Source organism: Gorilla gorilla, chromosome 8, assembly GCF_029281585.2.
Source record: "Gorilla gorilla gorilla isolate KB3781 chromosome 8, NHGRI_mGorGor1-v2.1_pri, whole genome shotgun sequence".
Lineage (NCBI taxonomy): Eukaryota > Metazoa > Chordata > Mammalia > Primates > Hominidae > Gorilla > Gorilla gorilla.
The window spans coordinates 26303501-26330583 of NC_073232.2; the positions used below are offsets into that span (position 1 = coordinate 26303501).

Genomic DNA, 27083 nt, shown 5'->3' on the forward strand with positions numbered 1-27083 from the left:
CTAGAATATATAAATATCCTTTATAAGTCACTTATAAGAAGACAACCCAATTAAAAACCGCCAAAATATTTCAGCAGACACTTCATCAAAGAAGATATATGGAAGTCAAATAAACACATGAAAAAATAATAAGGGAAATGAAAATCAAAATCAGAATGAGATACAGAGATAAAACTGTGTACCCAATAGACTGTCGAAAATTAAATACTACTCAAACCAAATTTTGTCAAAGATGTCAGGCAACAGCAACTGGCATAGGCTACTGATAGGAACATGAAATGTTATAACCACTTTGTAAAACAGCATGGTAATTTTCTAAAAGTGTTAGACATACATGGACCATGTGACCTAGTCATTCCAATCCTAGATATTTGCCCCAAGGAAATAAAAATATGTTCACAAGAAGACTTGCACATTAATGTTCATGATACCTTTATTTGTTAATAGCCCAAACCAGGAGATAGTAAAATGTTCATCAACAAATCAGCAGATAAGCCAATTGTGGTCCATCCATATAACATGATTCTACTCAGTAAATAAAGGCATAAACTACTGATACACAATTGACATGAATGAATTTTAATATTATGTCGAGCAAAAGTGCAAGACAAGAAATGAGTACAGACAGTAAGATTCCATTTATATAAAATTCTAAAAAATGTAAACAGTCTATAGTGTAAAAATGTAAATTAGTCTATAGAAAAACAGATTAGGAATTTTCTGGGGACCAGGGTGGGATGGACAGGGAGGAGGAAGAGGGAGGGATTACAAAGTAGCACAAGAAAACATTTTGGGGTAATGAATATATACATTGTCTTAATTGGAGAGACGGTTTCATGGGTATATGCATGTACGTAAATATGTGCCATTTATTACATGTCAATGACATGGGATAATACTGATTTTTCTTTTCATTTTATAATTGCACAATGGAAATAATATTGGCTTTAGAGTCAGACATATGAGTTGAATACTAGCTCTGCTCTTATATATAATGCAACCTTATGTAAGTTACTTACCATTTTGAGTCAGCTTCTATATTTATTTATGTAGTAGTAAGAATATCATATGTGAGTATAAGAATATATATGTCAAAGGCTTGCTGTATTAAATATAATAACATGTATATTTTTCTTCTTTATCCCTAAACCCACTCCGATTACCTTCTTCTTAATGGGTACCCTTCTTGTATTTGACACGTAGCCTTGAATATGTTTGTATGTATGCATGCATATGCTTTAAAGTAATTAAATGGCATTGTGCTAAAGCTTTTGTTTTCTCTTTATGCTAAATTTAAAGGACATATCCTTATTTCTGTATATATGTCCAGTAAGTTGCTTCTAACTGCTGTATCGTATTCCACACTATGGATCCAGTCAAGTTAGTTCACTGACTTCCGAAGAGACAGATATCCGTGTGTCCAATTTGTCTACTTACTACCGCAAACCATAATGGAATAAATACCTTAATACTTGAAGATATCCGTGTGTCCAATTTGTCTACTTACTACCGCAAACCATAATGGAATAAATACCTTAATACTTGTTTTTTTGTGCGGATCAGAACAGGTCCTCTTGGCTGTATATGCAAAAGTGCAGTTACTGGACTATAGGACAGACATATGATGAATTTTACTGACTCAGTACTCCTAGGTTGCTTTCCAAAATGATTCAATCAGCTTATACTTCCACACTTGAAGTTAATGACCTTACTAATTTTTACCAATGCAATGGATGTAGTATCTCACTTTCATTTGCATTTCTCAGGTTACTGGTAAATTTGAGTATCACTTCCTATTCTTATTAGCTACTCAGCTTTCCCCTTTGTAAATCACATTCTTATCTTTTGTTCATTTTTATATTGAGTTTCTTGTCTTTTACTTGTTGATTTACAATTCCTTGGAATGTCTCTCTATTAATGTCATTAATTTTATGCATTACTAAAAGCTATTTCAGTCTGTCCCCAGCCTATTAACTTTAAGGTGTCATTCACTGACTAGAACTCTTTCATTTTAATACAGTCATAGCCATCCTTTCTTAACCCAACTATTTAAAAAGATATTTTTGGGTCATGTTGAAGAAGTACAGTTCCTCACCTGTATCTCAAACATAATTCTCCTACATTTTCTTCTATGAGCTTTAAAGTTTTCTTTTAATCCATCGTTTTCATCCCTCTGGAGCCCAACTTTTTATATGGTGCAATGTAGGCATTTATTTTTCTCCACAGAGTGAGCCAATGTTTCAATATTATCTGCTAAAGAGTGTGCCCTGTCTCCATTACATAAGTAGCGCATCTTTATCATATATCACCCACATTTTTTTAATAAAAAGAAGAATGCTTCTGGAAGAGCGATGACCCAAAATAAGAAAGAGCATGAAAAATAGTCTTGCCTTTCCACTTTCAGGAGGGTACTGGTGACACTGTTCCTCGCTATGGGATCAGCCTTCTGAAGCCACATGTAAATAGGAAATCTTCAACACTCCTAGCAGCCTCAAGTGGATTTATTAGATCAAGTGCATCAGATATATCAGATGAATTCCTACAATGCCTTCAATTTTTAATGGCATAATAATGTGTTTCCATGTCATGTTAGATAAATAAAATGTCTTGAAGGTCACAATATATTATATATCACATCTTAACTATACTTCTGCAGTAGCTGTTTAGGATGTTAGTGGACCTGTTTTCCACAAAATTTTCCAATTTTCCCAAAGCTTCCTAATTCATGGAGTGATTTAGGGTACTTGACATTACATAATACTTAGCTGGTAAATTTTTTATAAGCAAGGAAAAATTTAGGCAAACACAGGTCTGATTTGCTGCTTAATTCTGTATTCTACAGAGAGTCCTCAAAAAAAGACTTTTTGACTGATTACCTGGCTGAGAGCCCACGCAGTTACTGGGTTAGGACTTACATGAAGAAGGAAATCTCCTTTAGTGAAAGCCATGATCTATTTGTCATTGCCTTTTGTTCCAGGGGAAAAGCACCAGAGACTTCAAGGATGTTCGAGGATTATTATACTGTGCAAAAATTAACACTATGCAATTGATCATGAAGCCCTTTGCAGGGACCACAGAGTACTATGGACTATATACTTAAATGAATATTTCTGCCTTGCCTTTGGATTTGGCTGAAAATTTTATTGGAATCTTGTTATTCTGTTTCATTGCTCAATGAGGCTGAACAACAAGTGGAAAATAGAATCCAACAAGCTAGTATTTCTCTTAGAAAGTGGTAGTATGTAGCATTATGAGCTAGAATCCTAACTAAAGGGCTACTCTTTTTTTTTTTTTTTTTGAGACAGGGTCTCACTCTGTCACACAGGCTAGAATGCAGTGGTAAGATCACAGCTCACTGCAGCCTCTACCTCCTGGGCTCCAGTGATCCTCCCTCCTTAGCCTCCCAAGTAGCTGGGACCACAGGTGCACGCCACTATGCTCAGCTAATTTTTTTGTTTTTTGTAGAGAAGGGTACTCACTATGTTGCCCAGGCTAGTCTCAAACTCCTGGCCTCAAGTGATCCACCCACCTTGGCCTCCCAAAGTGCTGGGATTACAGGTGTGAGCCATTACGCCTGGCCTAAAGGGCTGCTCTTGTCTAGTACCAGAACTCAGACTTTGCATTCTCAATGCCCTTAGACGTACTTGAGTTTTAAGAGCAGAAGATCACATTAGATCTAACAACAATTAAGCAATGCTGATTACATACAGATTTCTTGGGAGTGTCACAGTCAGACTTGGTTGTGGTGAATCTACAAATCTACAAGACGGAGTTTATAGTTTTTCTTTTTGTTTTGCACTTGGTGAAAAATTTGCAATGATTCACCAATACAGAACAAAAAGAACTGTGACTTATGTTTTACAGTTTACATAGCTGACATGCTGTATTGTAAACATTCATGTTCTATCGTATTTTAGAAAGTTCTAAGTAACGTTCTGTTTTGGAACAAAAGAACATTATTGGTACCTCACAGCAGGATATATGAAAGGTGGGATATATGCTCTACCAGAAAGAAAGTGTTAGGATTCAATGAGGCACTGTGTCTTTCACTCCCTTTAGTTCTCTGCAACACACTGACTATGCTAGAAAGAGAGTAGGAGAGCTTCAAATAATGGCCAACAACCCCAATCTGCTGTAAAATCACAACTATAGACCCACTTGAGAAAAAGATAAAAAGAATGCACATGTTATATGTGTCACAATGAATGTGTCTAAATATGACAGATTATGGATATCGATAATACACCACATCAGCTATGTAAATCATAAAACATGAGTCACAGTTCTTGTCGCTCTGTAATGGTGAGTTACTGCAAGTTTTTCACCAAGATCAAAATAAAAAGAAAAACTATGAACACTATTTTGCAGATTTGTAGATTAATTACCACCAATTCTGACCATAACACACTTTATGAAATCTCGGGGTGTCTGTTTAGCCAAAGATTTTTGGCTGACGTGAATCTAGGTAGGATTGTTGTAAAATTTCAAACGTGCTTTTAGGATGGCAACACAGATGTCGAACCAGAAACTTCAGATGTGTTAACTTGGAAATGTCTACAATTTTCTCCACAAAAGAAAACCCGCAAACATTCTTTTTCTCCTAAGCTTTTACTGGAACATGGGTATCACTATGCTGTTTGATCTCACACCATTTGGAATATTTCTGAAATCCATATCAGTGACACTAGAGATTCTGTTTTGATGTTCTAAAGAAAAATTTTTAAGATAGGATATTATATGGGAAAAAAAACTTAAGTAAGCTCTAAATGTCCTAACTATATATAATTTTTATTAAAATAGCATATAAAGTCCCCACATTGTATATTTAATTATTTCAGTATATTTTGTTACTTTTACTAATCAATTACATATTTCTAATATCATCAATGGTTTCAGGCATCCACAGGGGGTCTTCCCATATCTGCAGATTAGGGGAGACTATTGTACATTGAAATAGATTCCACTGAAATGGATTTAATTATCCCTGCTTCTGTTCCTTGTAGCACTTTATTCATAGCTTTTGTCATTGTAATACTTATCATACCCCATCATAATTAATGATATGCACATCTGTTTTCTCCTACAAGAGGCAAAAATCCTTCTTGTCCTCTCACAGAGCCTGGTGCAGGGCCTGGCATGAAGTAGTTATTAAGTAATTTTAAAACAAAATTGAGTGAGTGACCCCACAGACAAGACAACAGGTAAGAAAGACTGGGTATTGTAACTGTTCATGTCCTTGAAGTATATCGTATAAGTGAGAGAGAAAAAAGTGTAAGAATGAGGCAGGAAGTTAAAATAAAATTATTAAGTGATGAAAAAATGTAGACATAACAGGAAAATAAATGGCTTAAATTCAACCAAAATATCATCACAGCTACTATTAAAAGTGAATTTAATCAGAAGCAGGCATACTGCCATACTCAGAGAAGAATTTCATTCCCAAATGATCAAGAATTTTTTGCTTAAGTATATAATTTTCTTGCATGCAGTCTTTGAGACAGAAAAATGGGAAGGATATTATTAATAGAGACCTGCCACAGAAAGAAATCCAATGGATACTGGTAATGCAGCTATTCTCTTTTAGAAGAGATCTCCAAGAAAGCATGCTTTTATTATCGGTCTGGTGAAGGTGGAGATGGCTGGTATAAATAGTAAGAAAGAAATATTCTTTGAGTCCCTACCTCACACCAAAGGCCATGCCAATAATTTTCATAAATTATAAAAAATTTGTATGAGTCAGCTATCATGGTGTCCATGTTATAAGGAGAAAAAATGAAGATGAGAAGGATTGAATGACTTGCCATCGTTGCAAAATGAGTGGGGAAGCTTTGGTCAAACCAAATTTTGGGGCTCATCTTAGAATACTCTGTAGCCACCTCCTTTGGTGTTTGGAGACATTGTTAATCACCTACTGCATTATATTAAAATTATTCCCATTTTAAGATACTTTGTTTAGGCGACTTCACATTTGCTAAATTGCAGTTTGAGGATTCCTTTCATGTGAAGTTGGAGGATCTGGCTGTATTCTTTGGGCATCTGATGGAAACCACGTTTAGGTAGCTTGTTGTCATAATAGTGATGGCTGACAGGTGTGTCTTCTACAGTTTTAGAGAAGGGCCAGAATCCATACAGCTTCACATTTTTACACAGTTCCACTGCAACACTTGTGATCATCAAGCCGGTGGACAAGCGGTATGCAGTCACACCTTTAGTTCTCCAGAAAAGGGCCAGATCTTTCAGGTACTTGGGATGGAAAAATAGAACCTTTTGTCTTGCTTTAGACTCTTCGAGCGTGTAGTACACTTTAAAAGAGGTACCCGTGTTGGCCCTGAAGGAAAATGCTGGCAGAAGAAAAAATGCATCTCCATAGGTTGCAATGTCCTCCAGAAATAGGGCTTTTCTTTCCTTTAAGTTCCCATATCTGCCAAATTAAAAAAAAATTATAGTAATCCCAAGAATAATAATCAAAGTAGCAGTTTTGATAACATAAAGCTGAATTTACCATTGGTCAAAACACTGAACGATTTGTATACTGTATATAAAACAGATAAAGTGTGGACTCAGAGAAAACTCATTCAAGTAAGCATCATGTCAATATCAACGGCTAGATCTTCATCTCTGTTTCTTGGAATCCTTTCAATTTCTACTTTCTTACTGGGCTATACCCTTACTGAACAGACATTTCTTGTATTATTTTCTATTCTTATTCATTAATTTTTCCTAAAGTTGTTTTTTGTTATTGAAACACCTTCCAAATGTATAATGATAAAATATTTTTTCAAGCATAGTATGCATATCAATACATTTTTAAAAATTCATTGAGCTGCACACTTATGATTTGTACATCTTTTGCACATATTTCATTATAAGTTTACTTTAGAAAACCTAAAATAGACTGGGCACAGAGGCTCATGCTTGTCAGCACTTTGGGAGGCTGAGGCGAGAAAATCACTTGAGGCCAGGAGTTCGAGAACAGCCTGGGTAACACAGCGAGACCCCGCCCCACATCTCTATAAAAAATAAAAATATTTGCTGGGAACGGTGGTGCATGCCTGTAGTCCCAGCTACTTGTGAGGCTGAGGTGAGAGGATCCCTTGAGCCCAGGAGTTTGAGGCTGCAGTGACCTGTGATTGCACTGCTGCACTCTAACCTGGGTGACAAAGAGAGACAGAGAGAGAGAGAGAGAGAGAGGAAGGAAGGAAGGAAGGGAGGGAGAAAGAGGGAAGAAAGAGAGAAAGATGGAAGAAAGAAGGAAAGAAAGACAGAGAGAAAGGAAAGAAAGAAAGAGAAAGAAAAGAAAGAAAAAGAAAGAGAAAAAGGAAAAAGAGAAAGAAAAGAAGGAGCGAGGAAGGAAGGAAAGAGGGAAAGAAGATTTAAAATATCTAAATGCAAATATAGATATACGTATAGGTTATTTTTAAAAATTTCCTCCATGCATTGTAGTATCTATGTGTATGATTTAAATAACTTAGTATCCTGGTAAGTATAATTGTGAGTGTTTAGAAAATATACTTTGAAAGGCAAGTTCAATATTTATTTTATTTTCTTTCAAGGGATGCTATAACTATTAGCACGAACATATTCTATTATGAATGCTTATCAGTCACTTTTGATGAAAACAATGGAGTAAAAACTTTGTATAAGATTACTTATTAGCCAACAATTGTATGGTAGTTATGTTGCAGAAATGAAAGATGGTAATTATTTTTTAGTAATAAACTCTCTAACGTGATAACTGTATTTTGCCAGGTTGTCTTAGCCCTTACTCTCTGAAGTTTCTAAATAGAGTAAGTTTTATCAAGAAAGTGCTACCAAGAAAAAGGAGTAATGCTAACAGTCTAAAAGAAAATGGAAAAAAGTGGCTTCATTATTGTTAAAAGAGATAAAGAAATAAATATGTTCTCATTTGATTAGCTTATGACATTGGAAGTACAACTGAATCATAACTCTTATGAAAAACGACCTTGATAGAATGCCACAATTTGCAAATGAATTCTTATATATTTTTCCAAAAACTCATTCCACCTGTATTGCAAGTCAGTCTCAGCAACAAGATTAGTGCTTAAGCTGAGAAACATGTTGAACAATGAAAAAATGTTCCTGATCAGTTATGTAACTTGTAGCTACTCACTTCAGAGTTATGATGCTTGGATTTATAGTCACAAGATTTGTTTTACTGCCAACATCTTTACTAACATCTCCTGTGGTTGGGGGGAGGTTACACCTGAAATTTGAAAAGAAAATCATTTTCAAAATAGAACTTGTAGAAAAAAGATTGTATACACACATATGCGCGTGCGCGCACACACACACACACACACCTATCTATAATAATTGTTCTTATGTTGGAGAAATCATTGCTATTGAGACCCTCAGAATCCATTTGGTTTCTATTTTAAATTATTTACTTTAGTAATTACTCAGTTCTTAGTTGACATTTCAATGTTGTATAAAATATACACCTTTTTTTTTTTTTTTTGAGGCAGAGTCTCGCTCTGTTGCCTAGGCTGGAGTGTAGTGGTGCTATCTGGGCTCACTGCAACCTCCGCCTCTCAGATTCAAGCAATTCTTCTGCCTCAGCCCCCTGAGTAGCTGGGACTAAAGGCATGTACCAAGCTAATTTTTAGTAGTGATAGGGTATCACCATGTTGGCCAGGCTTGTCTTGAACCCATGACCTCAAGTGATCCACCTGCCTTGGCCTCCCAAAGTGCTGGGATTACAGGTGTGAGCCACCGTGCCCGGCGAAAATTACAAATTTGATAAATGCTTTCAATATGGATAATAACTTTTATAAGTATCAAAGCCAGAAATGACAATTACACCTTGTCTAAGTTTAGAAGAGTTCCCAATCCTTTTATTAAAATTGTTATTTATATTATTTCTATTGATTATGTTCCCATAGTGGTATGATCACCAATTTGCATATTCTTAAAAACTTAATGTACTGTGACTAAAGTTATACAGTCTGCCAGAAGCAAAGACTAAATTAAAAAAATCAAAACCTCCCAATTCCCATGTGGATAGTTTTGCCACCAAATTATGGTGTTAATAAATAAAATCCTAATGTTCTTATAGTGATGTTTTCATACTGATGTTCTCATCTTCCTTTGAGTACTAATTTGCTTTTAAATTGGAAAACAAATTAAGAATTCTAATTTTGAGTAATTATATTCTTGTCACAAAAAAGGCAAAATTGGTTATGACTTTCTAAATATCATTTACTGAATTTCAAGTAGTAAGACTAAACATAAGAAGGAGCATCTTTGAGTGCTTCCTAAGGAAGGTTGTTCAAAGTTGATGTGGTCTATAACATGACGGAAGATGAAATAAGCTGTACCATGTCCTATAAAACACATGAATGAATGAAACATGAACTTCCCTCATTGATATAAAAGCTATGTCAGAAAATAAAATAAATACGGCATCTTGGTAAAATAAATATGAATCAAATATCAATAATAAATATTAAATGATAAAGATTAATCATAGGTACTAGTCCATAAAGGTGATCTCAGTAGTGGGCCTCCCACAACAAATGTCCTTTCCAGAACAGTCTCATATTCTTCTGAATAATCAAAAGTGATTTCTAGTAGAATATCATAGGAGACTCCATAGGGAAGGGTATTTTATAGAGGAAATACAATAAGTTTTGGCTTAAAACTTAAAAGAAAAATATCTCAGAATATATTTAATTCATGAGTCTAAAATGCCCGTGTTTCTAGATTCTACTTTTGCTGATGCCAGGTATTTTCCTGAATATAGAGTATACAAACACACACACACACACACACACACACACACAAACAGTAGTATAGGTCATGGTATGTACTATACATATATATATATATGTTATATTTAAATTATATAACAGCATTATATGTTATTATATATGTACATGCATACATATTATAGATTATATAATATATGTAATATTAGTATATTATATAATATGCATATATGTAACATATGTATATTATATATAACATGTATATATAATATGTAATATATAATATGCATACATATTATACATATATAACACATAATATGTATATAATATGTAATATATAATATGTATACATATTATAAATATATAACACATAATACTGTTATATAATTGTATTTATTATATGTATATATGTATACATATTATACATATATAATTACATATAATACTGTTATATAATTTTATACAGAATATATGTATATATGCTATTATAAATTTATAAAATGTATGCATATTGTTATATAATATGTACATATGTAATGTATACATATTATACATATATAATTACATATAATACTGTATTATATAGTATATTATATAGTATACAATATACTATTATATATTATATACTATACAATGTACAATATATTACATACTATCTATAATACAGTATTATATATTTATCATACATATGTATAATATGTATATATAATATGTAATATATAAATACTACTGGATTATATGTATTACAGTATTCGACAGTATATATGTGATTATATATTACTACTACTGTTATATATGTGATTATATATATTACTACTACTGTAATATATATGTGATTATATATTACTGCTACTGTAATACATATGTGTGTATATATAAACTGGTATAGTCATATATAGCAGTAGTATATATAGTCATTGCCTATTTTTGTTCCTCACACACTTAATTCATAGCTCCAAATCTTTTGAAATGAAAAATAAAAGTTTGTTTTATGAACTGTCAACCTGAATCACCAAAATAAGTACAGGCTTAAAAAATTAAATATATTTTAATGACACCAAACATGTCTAGCCCTCATTTTGCCTTTCAGTTCAAATGGCTAGTTTTAAAGGAAATTCTATATTCGGGAAAATACCTCTCATCAGCAAGTGTGGAATCTAGAAACATAGACAGTTATTTTAGAATTATAAGTGCAATATCTACTGAGATATTTTTCTTCTGGGTTTTAAATCAAAACTTATTGTATTGCCTATACTTGCTATAAAGTATAATGAATGTTTAGGCCTGATCCTCATTACAGATGTTTTGGGAATTTTAAGCCTATAAAAAGTCTACTGCAAGAAGAATTATCTTCCTTATGGCTTTTTTACACTGGATACTTGAACAAAATGGGTAAACCATTCAGATATTGGCCATTTTAACAGTAATCATGAAGAACACATTCAATAATTGTTGCACTGTCGGGTCTCTTGTGGCTTCATCATTACCTGCAGCACAAAATTTAAAAATGAGATTAAAATTGGGAGGGAGCTGTTTACTAGAAACCCTGTTTCTTTTTCAATTGCTTAAAAGGGCAGCATTAAATCAAGAGGGATCAAAGCATCTCCTCTGATGTATGAAATCAGTGCTCCTAAAACAGGAAGAACCAGACTTCCACTTACTCTTTGAAAAGGTGCATTTCAATTGAAACCCATCCTCAGAAGGATAAATTACCTTTCCATTACACTGAGACAGTGGAGATGCTTAGGTTTGGCTTATTAGTACAAGGCACACAGAAAAACCATTTTGTTTCTATTTTTGTATGCTAGCTGATATTCAGATAGAAAACATTTTAAAAGACCAGAACTTAGAAGCTGTACAAATTTGTTTTTTAAATTGCAAGCCAGAAAACGAAATAATGATACAGTTTGCAGGGCTGAAAAATGTCTTGATCAGCATTTTCCCAAGTATTGTCTAAGAACAAAACATCCTTGAAATGCGCTGTTAAACAAAAACAAAAACAAACAAACAAATAAAAAAAGATCTTCAAGGTCAGGTGAGCCTGAGACATGCTGCCCTCCGGAGTCCTCCCAAGGTAGCCATTAATGTACTGAACGCTCTGAAAGGTCCTGCACTACCAAACCCTCTTTCACCACAACTTCACCCAGAGTTTCCTAAACATATATAAACATAGCACATTTTGATTCTTCTGGTATTGACATTCTGAGGAACTCATGAGGCATATAACACTTCAGGAAAACCTTCCCGGGTAATTAGTAACTTTTGCAACAGAGCCCAAAGGTGAAAATATACAATGGATATCTTTACACTATCCCCCTCTGAAATACCCAACTGATCTTTTGTTTCAAAGAAACCAATTTGACAGGTCTTACCTAAAAACGAAGTCGGATTTATCTATTTCAGTTCCACAGAGAGACTTATTCAGAATTCCCCCATTTCCGACCACTGCACACTGATTATAAGGGTAGTCCACAAAAGGCTGGGACTAGCAGGAGAAAGTGGAAAACTACCATGAAATACCGTTAATTTTAGAACCATAGACAACAGCTTAATTCTAGTAACTTAACTCTTTATACATGCTAAGGAGAAGAATAAGAACAAGAAAAAGCAGCAGCCCAGTTTGCTAATCAACTTACTATGACGTAGCATAAAGAACCATCTGGGGCTGGGTGCAGTGGCTCACACCTGTAATCCCAGCACTTTGGGAGGCCGAGGAGGGTGGATCACAAGGTCAGGAGTTCAACACCAGCCTGGCCAAGATGGTGAAACCCCGTCTCTGCGAAAAATACAAAAAAATTAGCTGGGCGTGGTGGTGGGTGCCTGTAATCCGAGCTACTCAAGAGGCTGAGGTGGAGAATTGCTTGAATCCAGGAAGTGGAAGTTGCAGTGAGCCAAGATGGCACCACTGCACTCCAGCCTGGGCAACAGAATGAGATTCTGTCTCCAAAACAAAACTACAACAACAACAACAAAAAACCAGCCAGGTGCAGTGGCTCGCATCTGTAATCCCAGCACTTTGGGAGGCTGCTGAGGTGAGAGAGTCACTTGAGGCCAAGAGTTTAAGATGGGCCTGGGCAACAAAGCAAGACTCTGTCTCTACAAAAAGTAGAAAAATTGGCTGAGTTTGGTGAAGAGCGCCAGTAGTCTTTGCTGCTTGGGAGGCTGAGGGAGGGGAATCACTTGAACCTGGGAGTTCCAGGCTGCAGTGAGCCATGATTGCACCACTGCCCTCCAGCCTGGGCGACAGAGCAAGACTCTGTTTCTTAAATTTTAAAAAATGTGTAAGTAAAATAAAATAAAATAAAATAAATCATTATGTGAACCTAAGTTTCATTTCTCTTGAGAGAAATAGACATCATAGGATACACGGCATACTGTAATAATACAAAATACAGTATCATGTATTTTTCATCACATAATTAAGGAAAAAAATTAGAATGGCAAAACCCCATATTCTGCCTTTCTGATAAACAAGGACATTTTCAGCAAGAAAGAGAAAATAAAGAAATTAGGAAGCAGCATTAAATCTATTCTAAGGCATAAAATTAATAGGTGATTTAGCAAAAATTTCCTGTGCTTCTTAAATAGTTAGACCTTCAGGCTCAGTAAGGCATTAGATTTATGCCTGCCGTCTCTGCGAATGACCAGCCAGCGTGCTTCAGGGAGGCCTACCAATTGGACTGACATAGTTCAAATTAATTTCCAAGACCTGAATCTTTCTTATTCCTTTTAGGACCCGGCCTGCTTACCCCAGAAGGTTTCCTATTTTCCCCAAGTTCTCTGCAGACTGAAATCTAACTTTTCAATTCAATGGTGCACTTTCCTTCCCTTTCCTGGTCACTTTCCATGAAGTAATAATGTGACCTTGAGCCCACGGCCAGGGTGCCGGCTCATGCTTCCCAGTGATGAGGTCCTGATCTACCGATTTTGTCTGTAGGATTAAGGTGTAAGTCCTCATGAGCAGACAGGCTGTTTATTATTTTTAATTTCCTTTAATTTCCCCTCATTTTTCCCTCCTGATCTTGTGTAGTGCAATGTGCACAGCTTTCAATACCCATCTCATGGGCTTTCAACAAGCTCTCCCACCTTCTCACTAGGTGGCTCTGTGAATAAATCTTATTTCTTTTGCAAAACCGGTATCACGGTAATTAATTTACTGCACGTGCACAGAACGAACCTGACCCTGGCCAGTAACCATTGAAGGGGCCACTGGTAAATATTCAGGAATTTCGTGAGCTGGTTTTTTAAAGCATTGGTAACTAAAAATTGCCCAGGGTGGGGGTATTGACACCACTGAATTTGGCAAAGGTTGCAAAATCAAGGCACATCGCCCTTGTAAAGTCAGTTTACCAGCCCAACTGACAACAGCCCAGGGCCGATGTGGTTCTGAGCAGTCCGGAGTGACAGAAGATGCCCCAGAACAACTGTGACTGCTGTCTGCCCCTAATGCTGGCTCTGGGAGCTGCCCAACTAGCAAAGAAACTCGGTTTCAGTACAACTCTCTTTGTAGGTTTGTCTTTGAAACGTAAAAGTCATATTGCACTTTTTATGCAAGAGGCCCTATTTCAAGTATATACTTTATTAGCACATTTAACCTACACAGCAACCTTCTGAGTATTTTACAGATGCGAAAATGGAGGCATGAGTCCAAGTAACAGCTAGAAAGTGGCAGAACTGGGATAGGAACCCAGGCAGTTTGCTCCAGAGTACCTGCTCTAAACCACTACACATTATCGTTTCTTACAATTCCATGGATTAAAATGATAACTTAATTATGTATAATTATGTATCTTATTCCTGGTTATATCTTCAATGGCTAGCAGAGTGACTGGCTCTTAAATGAATGGTTCCTAGATACCTCAGGCTATTTCATGTCACTGAACTTCTAGCTCAAGATGTCTTCAGCCAGTATATACTAAATGGTGCCACCATAAATTCTGAATTTTATAGATAGGGTAGGATGCAAAAATGCAAATAGGCTTATTATGGTATAAAATAGAAAAGATTACTGAAGGAAACATATCTCAAATTATGCACTCACAATAAGGAATGTTTTTCTCTGGTTTCTTGGTCAACTGGGAGGAAAACATCTATATGCTTTAGTATCTCATGTTCAGTATGAATTTAAATAAATTACAAATCTCAACATTTCCTTAAATAAACCTCCTGAGAAAATGCAAATGTGCACGCTCCACTGCCTGCTCATTGCCCACTCTGGTTGAAAATCAACTTTTATTTTTTTCTCTGCAAGTAACTTAGCAAAGTTTGTGGAGGAAGTGGCTCCATATCATTTCATTAAAACATTTAATGCTGTCTTCTTGCGTGCCCAGCAGTTTGTCCTGGAGAGTTTCGTGTAGAAGGGCAGAGTAAAGCAACGTGGGAAAGAGGACATCTCCACCACGAGCCCCGTCCATGAAAGGAGAAGGCTGGAGCAACACAAAAATAGGGACCTGGCTCTGCAATGGCTGCTGTATTGACTGCAGAATTTCCTCTCCCCAGTTTAAAAAAGAAAATCAGTGTAAATTTGGAAAGCAGATGCAGTTCCCAGTTGCATACATAATTATCAGGCCTATATTAAGTTAATCCTTTCAAAGTGCCAAATGAGGGTAAAGTAGTTACTGCTCCTCTGTTCTGGTCAGTCGAAAACATGGCAGACACTGGCAAAACCTGCATGGATGAATGAGTGAAAGGGCTCACTGTCAAACTTTCCAAGGCTTTCCCTGATAGGAAGGATAAATACTCTTTCCTTATCATCTTTTCAATCACTGGTCATTTCAGGGCATCATGAGAAAGCTTTTTATTTTTGTCCCCTTTTTCTTCCAGAAAATTTACAGTATTTTTTCTCTATCATTTTCTATTTATTTCTCATTCATTCTCAGCAAGTTATTCTTCCTCTGAATCCTAATATAAAAAAAATTGGAACAATTTACATGAGCAACAAAAATTAGCTGAAAGAGGTCAAAGCTCCAATAAAAGAAAACTGTAAGAATCTCATATCCTACAGTTAGTATACTGCATATATAGAGGGACCCTATTTTGACCATCTGGATATGGCCTAATTGTTTTTTAATGGAATCATAGAAAGACACTGGAGAGTGTATGTTTATAAGCAATGAGATGTTTATGTTCCTCAGAACCAAAACTTCCCCAAGTGTGGGTTTGCATTAAGGGTCGAGTTTCTCCTAACTGTGTGAAGTGGTTTTACATCATATCATTACTAATTTTTCTAATTTTACAAATTGGTAGTGAGTGCATATACGTACTGGGAAATGTTCTAGGGGTTTGGGATATATCTGTGAACACAGCCGACAACAATCTCTATCTTATGGTGGGTATGTTTATTGACTATAAATTCTTACATATTTACTTCCCAAAGATGAGCCACATAAACGCACCGTTCCTTGGGAAGGAATTGATTTAGTCACCATAACTGACAATTGGAAGAATCTTATTTGAGATGAAAAACGGCCGTCCTCACAAGCCTCAGTAATTACTAAGCAGGAAGCCCAAGTCTCTCATCTCATTCGAAGAAGAGTCTGGAAGACTCAGGACTGGAAGAGCTTATCATTTAAGATATAAATAATCCTTCCCTACAGAGCCACACTGCATTCAAAATGGCCCTTTTAAAAAATGGCTCACTGTCCAAATTTTATACGACATAACAATATGGTATTTTAATTGATTCCATCATAATTGTAAGTTACAGCTTAAAGTAAAAGAAAATTCACCTGAAATGGTAACACAAATAACCCACCAGAAATCTTTACTCACCACTGGAAACATACGAAATATGTTCTTCTTAATTGGGATTTCTTTTTTGCTTTCCACCTCGTAACTCATATTAGTCCCAACTGGAGTGTTATTCTGAGAAACAACAAAGTTTTGAACAGCATCACAGCAGGAAGCAAGTTTGGCTCTGCAAAGGAAAAGGATAAAAAGTAAGCCAAGGTATAAGATTAAGAAACCGAAAATGCAGACCACAATGGACACTGCCGAAGAGGATTTTGCCAAACTGACTTTCAAAAAGAAGATAATTATTCACAAAGATGACTTTGATTTTTGTCCTCCAGGTTTCATATCCCTTGAGGATTGGGACTGACTCTCTCTTTTTTTTTTTTTTCGTTCTTTTTTTGTCTTTTGTTTAATCTTATTTTGATTTCTTTTTAAATTTTTTTAAATTTTACTTTAAATTCTGGGATACATATGCAGACATGCAGGTTTGTTACATAGGTACATGTGTGCCATGGTCATTTGCTGCACCTATTAACCCGTCATCTAGGTTTTAAGCCCCACATGCATTAGGTATTTGTCCCAATGCTCTCCCTCCCCTTGCCTCCAACAGGCACCAGTGTGAGATGTTCCCCTCCCTGTGTCTATGTGTTCTCATTGTTCAACTCCCACTTATAAGTAAGAACATGTGGTGTGTTTGGTTTTCTGTTCCTGTGTCAGTTTGATGAAGATGATGTCTTCCAGCTTCATCCATGTCCCTGCAAAGGACATGATCTCATTCCTTTTTATGGCTGCATAGCATTCCATGGTGTATATTTACCATATTTTCTTTATCCAATCTATCATTGATGGGCATTTGGGTTGGTTCCATGTCTTTGCTATTGTAAACAGTGCTGCAATAAACATACGTGTACATGTGCCTTTATAGTAAAAAGATTTATATTTTTTTGCCTATATACCCAGTAATGGGATTGCTGGGTCAAATGGTATTTCTGGTTCTAGATCCTTGAGGAATAATCATACTGTCTTCCACAATGGTTGAACTAATTTACACTCCCACCAACAGTGTAAAGGCGTTCCTATTTCTCCACAGCCTCACCAGCATCTATTTCTTGACTTTGTTTTTTTATTTTTTGAGACAGAGTATCACTCAATCTCCCACGCTGGAGTACAGTAGCATGATCTTGGGTCACTGCAACCTCTGCCTCCTGGGTTCAGGTGATTCTCCTGCCTCAGCCTCCTGAGTAGCTGGGATTACAAGTGTGCACCACCGATGCCTGGTTAATTTTTTTAGTAGAGACAGGGTTTCACCATGTTGGCCAGGCTGGTCTCGAACTCCTGACCTCAAGTGATCTGCCTGCCTCAGCCTCCCAATGTGCTATTTCTTGACTTTTTAACAATTGCCATTCTGACGGGAATGAGATGGTATTTCACTGTGGTTTTGAATTGCATTTATCTAATGATCAGTGATGATGAGCTTTTTTTCATATGTTTGTTGGCTGCATAAAATGTCTTCTTTTGAGAAGTGTCTGTTCATATCCTTTGTCCACTTTTTGGCGGGGTTCTTTTTCTCTTGTAAATTTGCTTAAGTTCCTTGTAATCCTGGATATCAGACCTTTGTCACATGGGTAGATTGCAAAAATCCCATTCTGTAGGTTGCCTGTTCACTCTGATGCTAGCTTCTTTTGCTGTGCAGAAGCTCTTTAGTTTAAAATCAATGTGCAAAAATTACAAGCATTTCTATACATCAACAACAGACAAGCAGAGAGCCAAATCATGACTGAACTCACATTCACAATTGCCACAAAGAATAAAATACCTAGGAATATAGCTTACAAGGAATGTGAAGGACCTCTTCGAGGAGAACTACAAATCATTGCTCACGGAAATAAGAGAGGACACAAACAAATGGAAATACATTCCATCCTCATGGATAGAAACAATCAATATTGTGAAAACAGCCATACTGCCCAAAATAATTTATAGAGTCAATGCTATTCCCATCAAACTACCATTGACATTCTTCACAGAATTAGAAAAAACTACTTTAAATTTCATATGGAACCAAAAAAGAGCCCATATAGCCAAGACAGTCCTAAGCAAAGAGAACAAAGCTGGAGGCATCATCCTGCCTGACTTCACACTATACTACAAGGCTACAGTAACCAAAACAGCGTGGTACTGGTACCAAAACAGAGAGAGAGACCAATGCAACAGAACAGAGGCCTCAGAAATAACACCACACATCTACAACCATCTGATCTTTGACAAACCTGACAAAAACAAGCAAAGGGGAAAGGATTCCCTACTTAATAAATGGTGCTGGGATATATATATATATATAGATAGATAGATATCTATATATATATATATATATATATATATTTTTTTTTTTTTTTTTTTTTTTTTTTTTTTGCTACAGAGTCTTGCTCTGTCCCCCAGGTTGGAGTGCAGCAGCACAATTTCAGCTCACTGCAAATTCCACTTCCCGGGTTCAAGCAAATCTCCCGCCTCAGCCTCCTGAGTAGATGGGACTAAAGGCACCTGCTACCATGTCCGGCTAATTTTTGTATTTTTAGTAAGGACAGGGTCCAACCATGTTGGCCAGGCTGATCTTGAACGCCTGGCCTCAAGTGATCTGCGCCCTCAGCCTCCCAAAGTGTTGGGATTACAGGCGTGAGCCACTGCACCTGGTTTTTTTTTTAAATCTCACTAGACTTCTAACTGGCCCTGGATTGTAGCATGGTGACTTGGCAAGATAAATGGCAAAGCAGTTAAACACACTTAGGCAGGGACCTACTCACCAATAGAAAATGCTCATGAATATAACATTTTTAAAAATACAAACTTTCTTCTGATAATACTGTTATAACACTAAAGACAAAAAATGAGAGGATTCATTGTAATGATTTTATAATAATTATAAAATACAGGCTGGGTGCGGTGGCTCACGCCTGTAATCCCAGCACTTTGGGAGGCCGAGGCGGGCGGATCACGAGGTCAGGAGATCGAGACCATCCTGGCTAACACGGTGAAACCCCATTTCTACTAAAAATACAAAAAGTTAGCCGGGCGCGGTGGCAGGCACCTGTAGTCCCAGCTACTTGGGAGGCTGAGGCAGGACAATGGCGTGAACCTGGAAAGAGGAGCTTGCAGTGAGCCGCAATAGCGCCACTGCACTCCAGCCTGGGCGACAGAGCAAGACTCTGTCTCAAAAAAAAAAAAAAATTATTATTATTATTATAAAATACAGAAACTAAGTTAAGAACAGTATCACAGTCACTAAAACAATACATAATCATTTATTATCAGACAAGTCCAATGAAAAAAAGAAATATACAGTGAATTTTTAAGTGGGGTGAATTTAAAGTTGCCATTCCTTGTAGAAAGCCCAGCAAAGCGTAAATTAATACCAAGCTACGTTTCAAAATGATTACCATGGAGTGAAGCATTATTATTAGAATGTAGACCTAGGAAGTGCTTTCAAGGATCATCTGAGTTAACCCCCAACCTCTGGCAAGTGCATGTAGAACCACTTAGAATTCATATTTCATTTCTTTAATTCTCCAATGATGTAGATGCCTTAAAGTCTCTTGATAATTGTTCCAGGGTTTAATCAACCTTAAAGTCAAAGAGATTTCTGCATTTGCACAACGAAACTATGTTTTAATGTAAATCTATTTTCCTTGTTAGGTTTTCATAGAATCTCCTTAGGAAAATACTTCACGTACTTGAAAATGGAAATCAAGCAAAGCTTTAGCCTTTTTCAATCTTGCAGAGTTTACAGAATTTTCTCTTCTCTCAGGTTTTCCTCATAGGACCAGTTTTTCATGATTTTAGTCATCTCGTTTCTCTTTAAACCTCAACTTATTTCTCCATATTACTTAAAAATCTGTATCCAAGCCAGATCCAGTCACAAGACAAGAGTCAGTGAATATTCAGCAAGAAATGTTGATGGTAGTGAGTCATTAGAAATAGTCCTTCCTCAGTCCACACTTCTATTATTGGTTTAGTCCTGAAAAGTAAGCTTCCAAACATGTTTCTACTGAATTTTGCCCTTTTGCAAAAATACAATGCTCTAATTTGTCAAGGTCATCTAAAATTTAGTCTTCTGAATTCCAATAATTCTCAAGACGTGAAAAGTAGGGGTAATATTTGCACCTCAAAGTTAAGGTTTTTAACAATACTTCTTATCAGTTAACTTAAATATGTTAAAATATTCATTAAAATAGTATATCCTTCTTAATTGGATTCTGTCACCCACTTATTATTTCTTTTTGTATTTTACAACCTACCATTCAAAAAAGATGGTTCATGGAGATTAACAAAAGAGAAAAAATGAAAATGAAATGGTGTGTAGTCAAAAACATGATACTAAGTAGTTTTTAATTATACATTTAATTTGATAAAAATTTGTGTGACATATTGCAAATTCAGAAATTCTTACGCATATATAATTTTTAGTGGCTCTTTTATCCAGCATTTTGAGAAAAAGCAACATAATAAATTCTCATTTACCTTTGGCAAACAATTTCTCTAAGGATATTCAGTGCCCTCAAGAATATTGCATCACCAAAAACACTAAATCAGATTTCTCCTTATGCTTTTTAAAACATTAATAGAGTTTTTGCTGAATTTTTTTTTTTTTTTTTTAGATAGAGTCTCACTGTGTTGCCCTGGCTGGAGTGCAGTGGTGGGATCTTGGCTCACTGCAACCTCCATCTCCTGGGTTCAAGCAATTCTCCTACCTCAGTCTCCCGAGTAGCTAGGACTACAGTCGTGCACCGACACGCCCGGCTTATGTTTTGTATTTTAAGTAGAAATGAGGTTTTACCACGTTGACCAGGCTGGTCTCGAACTTCTGACGTCAAGTGATTTGCCCGCCTCAGCCTCCCAAAGTGCTGGAATTACATGCCTGAGCCGCCGCACTGGGCCTTTTTCTTAAATTATATATTTTAAATATCGTGTAAAATTTCCAAACCTGTAGGAAAGTTAAAAGAACTGGACAATAAGCGCTTGAATAACCAGCAGCTAGATTTGACAATTAACTTTTCACTATATTTGCCTTATTGTGTATCTGTCCATTAATCCAATTTTATAGTTGTACTTGTTGCAATTCAAAGTAAATTATAGATCTGAGTGCATGTCACCTTCAAACACTTCCTATCTCCAGACCCTCCGCCAAGCCCCAGAGGACACTTTTGTGATGATTTTTCACCACAAATTCGTTTTTCCTGTTCTAGTATATGAACAGAATTATATCACATGTATGCTTTTTTTTTTTTTTTGAGGTGGAGTCTCACTACGTCACCCAGGCTGAAGTGCAGTGGCCCGATCTCAGCTCACTGCAACTTCCACCTCCCAGGTTCAAGCGATTCTCCTGCCTCAGCCTCCCGAATAGATGGGATTACAGGTACCCGCCACTACACCCAACTAATTTTTATATTTTTAGTAGAGACGGGGTTTCACCATGTTGGCCAGGCTGGTCTCAAACTCCCGACCCTAGTTGATCCACCCCCCTCGGCCTCCAAAAGCGCTGGGATTACACGTGTGAGCCACCATGCCTGGCCTACATGTATGCTTTTAGGTAAGACTTCTTTCACTCAGCCTAAATGTGTTTTGAGATTCATATATGCTACCATATGACATGGTTTGGGTCTGTGTCCTCATCCAAACCTCATGACGAATTGTAATCCCGTGTTGGAGGAGGGGCCCAGTGAGAGGTGACTGGATCATGGGGGTGGATTTCCCCCTAGCTGTTCTCGTGATAGTGACTGAGTTCTCACGAGATCTGGTTGTTTTAAAGTGTGAAGCACCTCCCCTTCTCTCTCTTCCTCCTGCTCCGGCCGTTTAAGATGAGCCTGCCACTTCTTTGTCTTCCGCCATGATTATAAGTTTCCTGAGGCCTCCTCAACCATGATTCCTGTGCAGCCTGCAGAACCGTGAGCCAATTAAACCTCTTTTCCTTATAAATTACCCCATCTCGGTTATTTCTTTAGAGCAGTGCCAGAACAGACTAATACACCTTGTGTAGCAGCAGACTGTTCTTTATTCCTGGAGTAGTATTCCATGGTATGGATGTACCAGAGTTGGTTTAGCCATCCCCCTTGCAACTTTTGAAGATCTCACTATCAAAAATCAACATTCAACCCCAAAGCACTCGCTATAATCTCCCAGGAAAAATAGCAGAGTTATAATCTAAGATGTCACAGGCTAAGGGGACTTTTCCGGCTTTTGTGTGCGGTGGCGGAGTGATAAGCATATGCTGTCACTTTCCAGCTCATCCATGTGACAGAGAGTAAGAGCCAGTGTTGGTATAAAGCTGACCTGCTTACAACAAATGAAACAAAATGGAATTTTTATCTCTATTATGCTATTTCCTATCACCCCTAAAGTCAGAATCAGTTCTGGTCTTGCGTGACTCTAAAGTCAACTAGACACGTTCACAATAATGGGTATGGCCATTGCTCCCTTCTTGGGTAAAAAGAAGAGGATACATTAAGAAATGGAGGACACTGTGGGTATTCATCAGAAATCCTGCCATTTCCATGACATCTCAGTTGTCTATAATGCAAGGTTTCACCTTCCATGGCAGTAAATATCCCCACCAGATTAGTAGGCACAAGCCTTAACCCGGTAAAACATTGTACACTTTTGCCATTACCCCCACCCGATTTCCACAGCACACAAGGAGGCAGAAAATACTATTATTCCTTTTTTTTTTTTTTTTTGAGACGGAGTTTCACTCTTCCCTCCCAGGCTGGAGTGCAATGGCATGATCTCAGCTCACCACAACCTCCACTTCCTGGGTTCAATTGATTCTCCTGCCTCAGCCTCCCAAGTAGCTGGGATTACAGGCACGTGCCACCACATCTGACTAATTTTGTATTTTTAGTAGAGAAGGAGTTTCTCCATGTTGGTCAGGCTGGTCTCGAACTCCCGACCTCAGTGATCTGCTCGCCTCGGCCTCCCAAAGTGTTGGGATTACAGGTGTGAGCCACCGTGCCCGGCTATTATTCCCATTTTAAAGATGAGAAAATTGGGATTGAGAGAGGGTAAGTTATATGACCAAAGCGTACAGTTTGTAAACAACTCAAACCTTTGTGTTTTGACATCCACTTTTCTACAGTTTACACTAGAGTATGTTGTAATTGGGGAAATGTCATTATCTAAGCCTGTTCCCCTTGGATGCTTTCCAAAATGGTACCACCATAGCATAGATAGTTGTTCCCAAAGTAATGCTGGTAGCATCTTGCTGAAAACCTACCTAGACTCAATTCAAAGGCTATCATACAATGCACATATAAATGCTTCAAAGCCTGTATAACTGAGACATTTGAGGCTCTCCTTTTACGTGGAAGATGTATAAGCTGCCCTATGGGAGCAGGATTATCAGGTGACCCGAACAATGCGCCCTAAAATAAATTGAAAAGAAGCCTCTGGTTTGATGAGAGTCTAACTCTTTCTGCGTTCTACCTTCAGCAATTTCCTCCATGCAACCCAGGTTCAAAAGAGCATACACTGCCCATCCATGTGGCTTCCCCCAAGGAAAGAATTGAGACTTTCTGTACTGCACCAAGTTCTAGAATTCAGGAGAGTTCATATACTTTGAAAAATGCTTAACTTTCAAGGAGTAGGTTGGTTCTGGGAGAATCTGACTTAATGCTTTTCACCTGGATCTATAAAGATGAAATCGAAGATCTGCAAAATCACCTTTGCATCCAGATGTCAAATCATCTTTGCATTACAAATTCCTTTTGAGAAAGGGATCTTTATTAAAATTGTAAAAATTCCTTTTTTTTTTCACTGTAGGTGCTATTTTCTTTTTCTGTTTCTTTTGTTTGTTTCTTTTTATTTGTTTCAAGTCTCAGGTCAAAATTCTTCTTCAGTTCTAAATGCAGTGCTTCCTGGATTTCCATGAAGTGTTAACAACTACTTAAGGCTTACAGTTCACAGACCGAGGCTAACAACCTAAAGGCCCAAACCCATGGCTCCCAGGCACTTCTTCTATTTATTAAACTCTGAGCCTCCCTAATGAGATGTGAAAAAGTTTCCATAAGGTAGAGGCTGCAGGCACTTTCCAGGTATTGATAAAGAGCTACCTTTCCAGCATTCATTCTCCATGATTCTAATGAGGGTCCTAGGAAAAAGAGTTTTAAAATGTAAGCACAGCAGAAAGTCAAATGATTTACTTACCATCCAAACCATTTCTAAAATGGCCACATTTCTTTTTCTTCACGAAAACATTAACATACATAGGCCAACAATCCAGCACTTGCCTCTCTCCTGTTGGTGCCCCCTTTTTTTACTTCTCTTCTTGCCTCATTTGACATGTAATTCATGGACTGACCAATAATAACAATAACCAACATTTAGTGCATTCTCACTGCATGCTAAATATTTTACATAGATTATTTCACTTAAACCCTACAATAGCCCTACAAAATAGATGCAATTAATATTCTCATTTTATAGATGAGGATAACTTAGGATCATAAAGTTAAGAAGGTCACATATGACACATTCATTCACTCATTCATATTTATTTAGCACCTATTAAATATTGAGCTCTATGAGAAGTGCTGGCTACACATTGGTCAATAAATCAAGCATTGTCTCTGCCTTTATAGTGTTTGTGATCCTGTAGGAAAGAAAATAAAAAGGTTTAGAAAGATGACTTGTAAGGCGGTAAGTAGCAAAGCAAAGATTCAAACCCAGAATTCAAACTATTCCTCTAAAGCCATTGCCAGGGCTTGCACTGCAAAGAACTGTTAAATACAGTGAGTTCTAAGTTTCTCTTGAAAGAATCAGTATGTCGAGACGTTCACTTCTTTGTTCTCCATCTTAAAGTTTAACTTCCTCGTTCTCTTCCTCTCCTTGCCCCTAGTTTCCGTAAACAACCTTCCCACCAGTTCTCATCAGTAGTTCACATCTGTTCCCCTGGTCACCTGCTTCATCCTGAGTCACCCCAGTCACCTGCTCCGTCCTGAGTCACCCCAGTCACCTGCTCCATCCTGAGTCACCCCTGGTCACCTGCTCTGACCTGTGTCACCTTTAGTCACATGTTCCGTAACTGTCTTTCCTGCCAAAACTGCTCACCCCGCCACTCTGGCTCGTACCTCTGCTCTCTTTAAAACAGCCAATCGGAATTAGCTTAGACTGTGGGGTCCAAACCCAGCCAGTAGGGGAATGTCGCAGCAGTAGGAGCTACCTGTGTCAGGGATAAGAACCCCTTCCCCTCCCTTGTTCAGGTGTGCTCTTGCCATTGCTCCCTTCATGAGACACACCCTTCTATAGAAGTAAAATTGCCTTGCTGAGAAAATTTATGTTTGAGTGCTATTTCTTTTGCAGCACCAAAAATTTATTTCCAACAAAACCATGGTGTGCAGTGGGGGAAATTAAAATGTTCTTATCTGAGCCACTGTATCTTACAACCCAAAATATTTTTCTAGATTTCTCAAGTTCGTATTTGGAAGAACTTCTTTAACAAAAAATAAAAGAGCTTTCGGGGCCTTTCCATTGCTGTCACATATTGTAGAAGACTCACCCCCTGCACCCTAGCTGCCCAGCCTCCACACACAGTCTTCATGTCCCAGTGACTGCTCTAGACTTTGCAGGAGTCTGTGTGTTTGCCTGTGGGCTTGTGTTGTGCAGCTACGGGAGGCAAGGCCCAGAGAAGGTGAAAGAGAAAGAATACTTTGGTATTACAGGTTGAGAACAAGTCATCTCTGGTTAGAGGCCATTGAAGTCAAGAAGATTTACAGGCTTTCACTTGACTTTCTAGAACCCAGCAGTGTGCACTGGCTTTCCAAAATTCAAGTGTGATCTGAAATTGCATATTTAAAGGAATCATGGCTACAAAGGGAAGAGAGAGATACATACTACTCTATAATGTTCAAAACCATGCCTAGTGTGGTTGGATCTGTTGTGGAAGCTTACTTTCAAAGGCAATTGACAAACCAGGGCCTGTCTGGAGGGAACAGATTGAAGTCCATGGTAGGTGAAGAACTAATAACGTCCCAGCTGGAGAAGAGCAGATTCGGGGGATTCAATAGCTCTCTTCAAATATTTTAAGGACCATAAGGTAAAGGAATAATGAGATTTAACTTCTGTAGCTTCAAGATACAGAATGAGGACTGATATGGACTGAATGCTTGTGTCTCCCCAAAATAAATATGTTGAAACCCAAAGCCCCAGTATGATGGTATTAGGAGGTGAGGTCTTTGGGAAGTGTTTAGGGTCATGTTTAGGTGGAGCTCTGATGAATGTGAGGTTACAGTAAGAAGCTGGGGCCAGGTGCGGTAGCTTATGCCTGTAATCCCGGCGCTTTGGGAGGCCGAGGCAGGAGGATCACAAGGTCAGGAGTTCAAGACCAGTCTGGCCAACATGGTGAAACCCCCATCTCTACTAAAAATACAAAAAATTAGCCAAGTGTGTTGGCAGGCACCTGTAATCCCAGCTACTCAGGAGGCTGAAGCAAGAGAATCGCTTGAACCCAGGAAGCAGAGGTTGCAGTAACTGGAGACCGCACTACTGCACTCCAGCCTGGGCAACAGAGCAAGACTCCATCTCAAAAAAAAAAAAAAAACAAAAAGAAAGAAAAAAAAAGAAGCTGGCTGTCTATAA

At 37.5% G+C, this 27083-nt stretch overlaps 1 protein-coding gene across 2 annotated transcripts in view; it reads right to left on the reverse strand.

Moving 5' to 3' along the window:
* Positions 1-317: 317 nt before the first annotated feature.
* ST8SIA6 (ST8 alpha-N-acetyl-neuraminide alpha-2,8-sialyltransferase 6) overlaps positions 318-27083 on the reverse strand; it is a 137788-nt gene continuing 111022 nt past the window's right edge. Inside the window, exons 5-8 of one of the 2 annotated variants that reach the window (XM_031014960.3) lie at positions 16500-16644; positions 12101-12213; positions 8132-8224; positions 318-6421 (exon numbers count right to left, since the gene is read on the reverse strand). In XM_031014960.3, the coding sequence (XP_030870820.2) occupies positions 5953-6421; positions 8132-8224; positions 12101-12213; positions 16500-16644 (820 nt within the window). In that variant the 3' untranslated portion in view covers positions 318-5952. The remainder of the gene's footprint in view (positions 6422-8131; positions 8225-12100; positions 12214-16499; positions 16645-27083) is intronic. The other variant, XM_055352244.2, reaches the window with a different exon arrangement.